General features: G+C 40.0%; 1 protein-coding gene across 1 annotated transcript in view; it reads right to left on the bottom strand.

Annotated features, from left to right (window-relative positions):
• Positions 1-1,663: 1,663 nt before the first annotated feature.
• ZCCHC7 (zinc finger CCHC-type containing 7) overlaps positions 1,664-8,707 on the bottom strand; it is a 160,305-nt gene continuing 153,261 nt past the window's right edge. The window contains exons 8-10 of the mRNA XM_018552427.1: positions 7,196-7,291; positions 4,664-4,781; positions 1,664-2,247 (exon numbers count right to left, since the gene is read on the bottom strand). Coding sequence (XP_018407929.1) covers positions 1,826-2,247; positions 4,664-4,781; positions 7,196-7,291 — 636 coding nt within the window. The 3' untranslated portion in view covers positions 1,664-1,825. The remainder of the gene's footprint in view (positions 2,248-4,663; positions 4,782-7,195; positions 7,292-8,707) is intronic.

Here is an 8,707-nt window from a genome sequence, read left to right as displayed (position 1 = left end):
TTATGTTAATATTCTGTATCTGTACAGTTATACCTTAAAAAAAAAAAAAAAAAGCCTCTGATGTCTCAAGCCAGCTTTAACCACTCTTGGTAAGCCATGTACGTCCATAAAACTCCACAAAAATGTACAGGACATACATAGCATGCTCTGTTGTTCTCTTCCCTTGCTGCCACTCCCTTGCCACTTTTACCGACAAATGTCTTCAGGTATACATAGAAACAAAGTAACATTACTGTTTCATTTATCTGCAGATCAAATTAATGATGTTTGATCTGCATGATGTGAGTTAAAGCAACCTTCCTATATCTATATATCTATATAGATATATAGATATATATACACACACGCACACAAAACGTTTTATAATAAAATTTGTTACTATTAACCTAACACTGATTAACCCTTAGGTAACTCTAGTCTACCCTATTTAACTCCTCCTTAGCCATCATATTTCAAATTTTTTTTTCTCAAAAAGTTTAAACAATTAATATTTTAAACTTTTTGTTTTATTTCGTTATTTAATGTTTTTCGTTACCCTAATAAAATAACTTTATTATATTTTTTATATATTCATAATGCTTTGTACCATAAGTCATTTTAGTATCATTATTAGAAAGAGGATACATTATAAATTAAAATGTATACTTTTTACCTACACTAAACAATAAAAAAAAACCTAACAATAATCAAAGCATAAAAAGTGCATCTTTTTGAGTAAAGATTGTGTAGAAAATAAAATAATTTTTGCTAAATTGTCACCAAAAGAGAGTTGAAATGGTTATGCTATCTCCAAGACATCAGGTATCTCCAGACAAACCAGGTAATTTACTATTAATCTTTCTGTATGCAGAGATTAAATAGCTCCCCTGGCTGGGTGTTATTGATCGAGATATTAAAGGGAAATGTACAAAATCTGGTTGTATGACAATTTCTACGTCTGCATGTACATAGTCATCAGAACCTGTGTTCCCACCCAGTGTGTGTGTGTGTGTGTGTGTGTGTGTGTGTGTGTGTGTGTGTGTGTGTGTGTGTGTCAAAATCCTTTTTGGAGAAAATATAATAAAGGCTAAACAAGTATGTTTAAAGTGGCCCTAAACCATATGACTCTCCTCAAACAATTATCCAAACACATCACCTATATATTGGCACTGATATGTATTTTTTACATGTTTGTTCATCTCAGGAGCGTGCAAAGACAGGGTGGCTACATTCCCAAATATAATGGGACCATGTAGAACAAAAGGTAGACACCTTCTAACAGAAGGTCAGATCACTGCAAGAAGAGAACACTCATCTGGAGATTTGGAAGAAGCTGAGAGCCATAGAGTAATTTTTTTTAGATAACAATGTATACTTGAATAGTTTTTTTTATCTTGAGTTTATTGTCACTTTAATGCCACCACAACAGGATTATACAACTGCCTCCCCCAGCAATAACATAAGATAGTCTTAAATGTATGGTAGCTGGCTATGAGAGAGAAAGTGGCAATATTCAAAGTGCAACACGCCATTACAACCAACCAGAATTCACCCTTCACAATCAGACTCCAAATAAAGCGATGTATTATTTTTTTTATTCTGAAGTCTTACAAAAATACAGAGATCACTCCATCTTCTGGTCATAACAGAGTGGTATTTGACACGCCAATTACTTTTTTCCTGAGTATGAAAATAATTTGCTCACTTGAAAAACAACCATTAATAACTGACTAAGGAATGGAGGGAGTCACTGTACCTTTACATTGCCATCTTTTGGCATCCAAATTCCGTATTATAAATTAGAATTTATTTGCAGTACAATGACAACGTTTCTAAGATTCTGCATCTAGTTATCTTTTTTTGATTTCTTTTTCTTTTGTTTAATTGTAAGTAAGTCAGCAATGATGCCGTTTCCTTTCTTGCCCTTTCTGTTCTTGCGTTTAATTGGCTGCCCACCAAAATCGTTTGTGTCCTTCCCATATTTGAATAACAAATGTTGCGATTTTTTCTTCTTCTGTTTTTTTGCAGCCTTACTGGGGTTCTCCTCAGGCTTCCCTCTAGGAAAATCGTCTGCTTCTTGCTTGACAAGTTTGTTTTTTATCTTTCTACTTTTATCCATAGCTTTCAAATGCCAGTTCACTTTGTTCTTTTCACATTTGGATTCCTTTCTCCTCTTTTTTTTATTTTTTTTCGAAAGCCGCATTCTCTCACTCTCAACTCTCTTGGGTTCAATAATCTGTGATGGCAGGAGTCCAGTTTCTTGAAGCTCTAAGGGGAGAATATAAAAACTGCATTTAATGCAATAAGGGCATAGTGCTACAAGACATATTACGCCTGTGTTTAAAACTAATCAAGACCGAAAAAAGTAGGTCAATTATGATGAATGCTTCCCTTAAGTGGTTTCCATCACTACCTATGTATACCGGTCACTGGCTTCTCTGTGAGAAGCCACATAGCTTATGTAACCCAATTATGTGCCACCTAAGAAGAAGTTATTTTTGAGCTACAGGAGAAGCACATTAAATAATGCACAAAAAGGAATAACCTCACTAAGCAACAATTGCCACTGAACTGACCCGACAGTTATATTGCCCTTTCCTTGCTTCATTAGCTGATCATACACTTTTGGGGATGATTAGGATATCTGAGAACCCATTGAGTTCTGCAGGTTGATCTCTATGGCAAAAAGATACTCATTGGGTTGAATCTTCTCCGTGATATTACCATAGACTCTTAGATATTTAAATATGCAAGCTTTGGGGGTGCCATGCTGATCCTGGCTTCACTGCTTGGCAGAGTCCCTGAGTCAGAAACAAGCTGACAGCCAATTTAGTCTGAACGCCTGTCCTGCATAATTGATTCAGATCTGCGTAAGTTCCGAGTTGTGATCTGGAGCTAACACAGTGCTAAGGACTTCCCCCCCCCCACCCCCATGTCACATGTTCCCCAAAAGTCACATGTTCCCCAAAGGAACATGGAAGGAATAAGTTGTTTTCCCCACCTTACAGGATAGAGAAGGGAAGATGAGTAGCTGAGTATGTGCAGCTCGTGGGGCTGCTATTACTCTGAACCTGCTTCACCATAAGGAGTGAAGAAAGATCAGGACCTTTTTAAAAACACCAGAAGAACAGCAGCTCCCCTATTTCTACCATCACCTTTTAACTGAATGCCCTGTTTATTTTTACATTTGGAGCAGTGGGTATATCTATATGGATATAGAAAGTAATACAAATTGTGAGGTTGGTTCTCTTATTTTAAGTGGAAACTTGATCAAAATACAAGCAAATAAAAGGAAAATTATTTTATTCCATTACTGGGGCTTGACAAATCCTGGCCCTAGATCAGCATGGCAAATATTTTGGCCTGGGACATATCAGCCCATTGCACCAGATTTTTTGCTTTAATGGAAAACACTACGGTGATATAGAACTGCCAACATAAACTATTTTTGGCATTTAAAGTAGAACTGTAGACAAGTTATGAAAAAATATATGCAATAAAGCGTTTTAGGGCAAATACCATACTAGTGGCTGTTCAACTTACAATTCAAGAAGAGTGTAGCTACTTACATTAAATAGCATTATTTTCTCACGTCTTCCATGCAGTGACCACACTCCCCCTAAGTAGGCAGTAGTCCCTGTTTGGGTCCACTGTGCTCTTTTAGACTGCAGCGTAAGGTGTAATTCAGGTACATAGTGCCTTCCCCTCTTCCTATTAGCACACCCGTTTCCTCCCTAATCTTGCCCTGCACACAATGACCGACCGATCACAAGGAGAAGCTGTACATACCTCCTTTCACACTCTATTACACTAAAACCCTTCAAAAGGATTTTCACATGACGTTCGCATGAAATGTCCTACTATAAAGAAACAGCTCCGGAAAGGATGATGGGAAATTAAGTTAAGTTTTCACAAATAAGTGGGTTTTCGGAACACAAGCTGAAACATATTAAACCCGCCTACTATTGATTCAATGGAAAAGCTGGCCAGAGGCATGGAATGTGTTTTTCTAAAATTAAACAAATGTGAGGCACATTTTAAAGGAAAACTCCAGCCAGAATAAAACTTAAGTCTTGCAGTGGGGCTACCACGTACTGCAAGGGTTAAGTGCTTATTTTGGTCTATGGAGTAAAATATAAAAGATTTACTCACCCAAACCTCGATCCTGCCTGGCACACATTACAACAGAGATTTTACCAGGTACTTAGAAATAAAGAAGATACACTCTTCTATTCAGCCCTCGGGTTTAGAAAGAACTAACAACATAACTCATTAAACAAACAGCAATTCTTCACAGGACAAAAAGATTTTGTCCTGTGGGTTCTTTCCTCTGGAGTTAACTTTCCTTCTGTGCTTTATGGCTGTAGCCTGACATATATAAACATCTATGAGCAGCATTCAGAAGACAGCATTCTGTCATCAGAAGTGGTTACTTTCCTGGCAGGCAGAGACCTCTGTTATTGGTCCTGTATGGAAATCAGAAGCCATAATGAAGTCTAATCAAGCTGCAGCAAAAACAAAAATATGGTTCCAAAGAATAACATGACCTGGAGCCAACCCTAGGAAGCAGCTGCTCAGCTTTGGATGAGCCATTTATTTTACAGAATTTTCATTTTAACTTAATTTTGGAAAAAGGAAATATTTATCCACTTTGAAATCTGAAATATACAGAACTGCAGATTACCTTCACACTTGCGTTTTGCTCTCTGCTTTCTTTTTTGGATGTCATAATCGCCATCGTAGGTAAAAATAAGTTCACAGCTTGGATGGACTGAACTGTACATACGCCTTTCTTTGCATTCCTACAACATTTAATTATACAAAATAAGTAAAACGTTACATAAGAAGTGAACATTAAAGTGGACCTTTAACCCCTTTGATTTGAAATCAAATCAGCACACATCTCTGCATGTTTATATGAAATAACCTTAGATTCATTGGCTAAACAGACAGACATATTATTTTACTAACATTTTTTTTTCCACTTTGGCACAGATGACAATGTGCCCAAGTGTTGTATCCTGGGAAGGTTACATCAGCAGAGCATTGTGTAATCTCATAAGATCTCAGGGAAAGGCATTTCCCAGCTGTGCATGATCACATGTCCTAGTCAAATGTGGCAATTATCTAGAACAGGGATGTCCAAACTCCGGCCCTCCAGCTGTGGTGGAACTACAAATCCCATGAGCCATTGCAAGATTCTCACAATCACAGACACATGACTCCCGGAGGGAGATGCACCATGGGATTGGTAGTTTCACAACAGCTGGAGGGCCGGAGTTTGGACATCCCTGATCTAGATGTGTTTGTAGATTGTCATTACTAAACATTTCTAAAGGTGTGTTTGTTGTTATTTTGAAGGTATGGGTAAAGTTCCTATTTAATATTATCTAAATACAACAGGTGTGATTTTTAGCCCTCCTGAACTATGCTGTTAAAGTCTCCGGTATGTGTTCGCTCACCTCCCGATCTACTGAGCCGATCTGTGACAGTTTCAGGAAGTAAAGTGAAGTATTTAAAAAAGGACACAGACAGCAAAAAATAAACCGACAGGGCGTTTTACTTTTTCCCTCCAAAGTGAACCTGTAAATTCACTTTAATAGGGCTATACCTACATGTTAGTGCCTATAATTGGACTAATCTGTGTTCTTGATGAATTTTTCTATAAAATAAATGGTGAAACCTGTCTGGTTTTAGCAACACACACAGCACATATTCTTAAAAGGAGAACTATGGGGTTAAGGCTTTTCCCCATAGTTCTCCTTAGGGTAACGGGAGGACACAAACTAGTGTCCTCTCGTCACCTTAGGCTCAGTATACCGCGAGCTGTAGCTTGCGGTATACTGAGACGCCGCAGCTGAAGCGGATCCTGACAATTATGTCTCGATCCGCGCAGCTGCGTGACTGACAGCTGGCTCTGCCTATCTAGAGGCAAAGCCAGCTGTACCCGCCCCGTCCGTTCCGCCAGTCAACGCTGGCGGATCGTAGCGGGGAGGGGGGAATCCAGCCCCTCCCCTGTCACGGCAGACAGCTGTGACAGGATCGAGAGGTGAGCGAACGCCGGTATGTGTTCGCTCACCTCCCGATCTACTGAGCCGACCTGTGACAGTTTCATTGTCACAGGTCGGCTAGAACTATGAGGTGAGTGAAAAGCACTCACCTCATAGTTCTCCTTTAACAATAATATAGGACTCTGTTTTGACACCGGGGAATTCTACCTCCAGTGTCAACTTTTGCTTCCTCCTTTCCTTCTGCATGATCTGCCTTTCCCCTAGCACATTCCTACCATATTCCTCATTCTTATACTTCAGCCCTGGCAGGGTGCCACATCCTGATACCATTGCACTGCCTCCACAAGCCACTACAATACCCCCTTTCATACTCCCGCCAGCAGCATTCTTTGTTGCTCTCCTTCACCTAAGCACAGCCACCTGATGACAGCTCAACCTCTGATCCCACCCCCGGTTTCTATCTCTGCTGCCCACTGCTCAGGAATGGCAATTGTGGGCCCCTGCAGGGAACCTGTCAGAAGCCTGCTGGCACCACCTTCTGCTCAACTTCCCCTGCCTCCTCCCAGCATACACATCAGTGCTAAGGTGTCAGTGTGGCTGCCATTAGCAACAAGAGTGTGCTGGAAGAAGAGCTGCAATGTCCGGTAAACAGTGCTGTGTGAGCACATGCTGCTCTGAACACTCTTCCTGCACTCAGTACTACAGCTGCATGCCTAACCCCACCCCTCAACCACTCTCACAACCACCCCTGTGCATCTAACCCCACCCATCCCCTGCTCTCAACATACTTGCACCCCTGACACCACCCCTCCTCCATCTAGGCTATCACACTTGCACAAGTATAACCCTACCCCTCTACTGCTCTCACCTCCACACCTGCATACTTTCTGTCCTAGAAATGCAAAAGGAAGTTAGAGGAAATCTCATAAATTAAGAGGAATTTCCCTTAGACAGTTGTCTCTATTGAGAGCTAACCCCACACCTCTTGTTCTGATGACACCTCTAAAAGTTTGGATTTCCCCTCTATTTCTCTGAGACAATGGTCACCAGTACAAATGAAAGTCCCTCCAATGGGGACACTGACAGCATTAAAAACTTGACAGGAGGTCTCACCATAAGCCACTATCAAAAATAAAAAAAACTGACCATTTGATTGTACAACTACATTACATTTTGTGAAAAAAAAAGTATTGAGAGATACTCACGTAGCCACAATGGCCTCTCCTGCCACAGTTATAGCAGTAAACAATACTCTTTTGGCTGGCAGCAGACGTGGATGTCTTGATTGGGCCTGATTTCATCTACCAAAAATAAAAAATATGAAAGACAATTATTTTCATAAAAAACGTAATTTACAGTTTATTTATTTTAACAGCATAGCTAATATACTAAAGGGAGCTCTAAAGCAGGTGTCTGACAGAACAGAACTAATTCTGAAATCATTTGCAACCTATCCATATTACATAGTTAGTCAGGTTGTAAAAAAAGACACAAGTCCATCGAGTTCAACCTAAATCGATGAGAAGAAAACAAAAAAACAACGCCATGCCCACAGTTACCCACTGTTGATCTTGAAGAAGGCAAACAAAAAAACGCCTATAAAGCATGGTTCAATTTGCTCCGACAGGGGAAAATAATTCCTTCCTGATCCATATTGTATAAGCAGCTAAGATGTGGGAATTGGCATGCACTGTATTGCAAAGTTCTACTTTTGAGGCCCAGAGGGGAAAATATACAACTCAAGATGCAATATTATATGTGTATTTAGTGTATTTGTGTCAATATGTAAGAAGAGGAAAGAATCCTATGTAAAATAAGAAAATAGTTTGTGGACAATACAGAAAATGCAGAGCATGAGCTATGATCTTAAGTAATAATTTTGCAACGTTGATGGAGAAATCTCCTCTATTTTTTTCGTTCAGCTCGCGGGTTGAACAAAAAAATACAGCAGTGTATGGCTAGCTTAAGCTGTAAAATCTGTTTCTTGGAGTACATTACAAGACACAGGGAGCTAAATTCTTTAGCCACTGGGTTCTGCAGCTACCTTCAGCTGATTGGTCACCGGCAAATCAAACAAAGCTGCAGGACAGCCCTGCATAACCTCTGCATGTTCTATGCCTGAGTTTTGTAGCTAGCAGTATAAAGTGGATCATTGAAAACAGAGGGGAGGGTCCTGTGATGTACATCCAAGAAATGGATGATCGAGCATCACAGGATATAGGCAGTTAAGTTCTTTAACCACTGGGATGTCCAAAAGCAGTTCAACTGAGGGGCGGCAACAGAGCAAACAATGGCAAGACTTTACGACCAAAACTGGCATCCGCAGAGGCCTGAACGTCCACCTGGTAGAACTTGAATCAAAAGGTATGGAATCAGTTGCAAAGAGGTAAACACTTGCCACCTGAACCACAGCCAGACAGTGAATTTTAGGGTGCTTCAGCGCTGGATATAAAAGGAAGGTAAAACAATGTCCTAATTAAGGAGGAAGGCAGAGAACATCTTAAGAAGAACGGGCTCAACACAGCTTTATATTTGGGGATGACTAGAAAAAGGTCACACATTCAAACACACCTAGTAGAACTAATGGCGACAAGGAAGGCCACCTTATAAGTGAGTAAGCAAGGTCAGAAAGATATTTTGAAACAGTCCAAAGTGTGGCATGTGAAGAACCAACAGAATCAGGTTAAGGACCCATGGAGTCACTGGACCACATACTG

Source organism: Nanorana parkeri, unplaced genomic scaffold, assembly GCF_000935625.1.
Source record: "Nanorana parkeri isolate BGI_ZX_2015 unplaced genomic scaffold, ASM93562v1 scaffold88, whole genome shotgun sequence".
Classification (NCBI taxonomy): Eukaryota; Metazoa; Chordata; class Amphibia; order Anura; family Dicroglossidae; genus Nanorana; species Nanorana parkeri.
The sequence above is the reverse complement of the archived record's forward strand: the minus strand, read 5'-3'. Positions and strand labels throughout refer to the sequence as shown.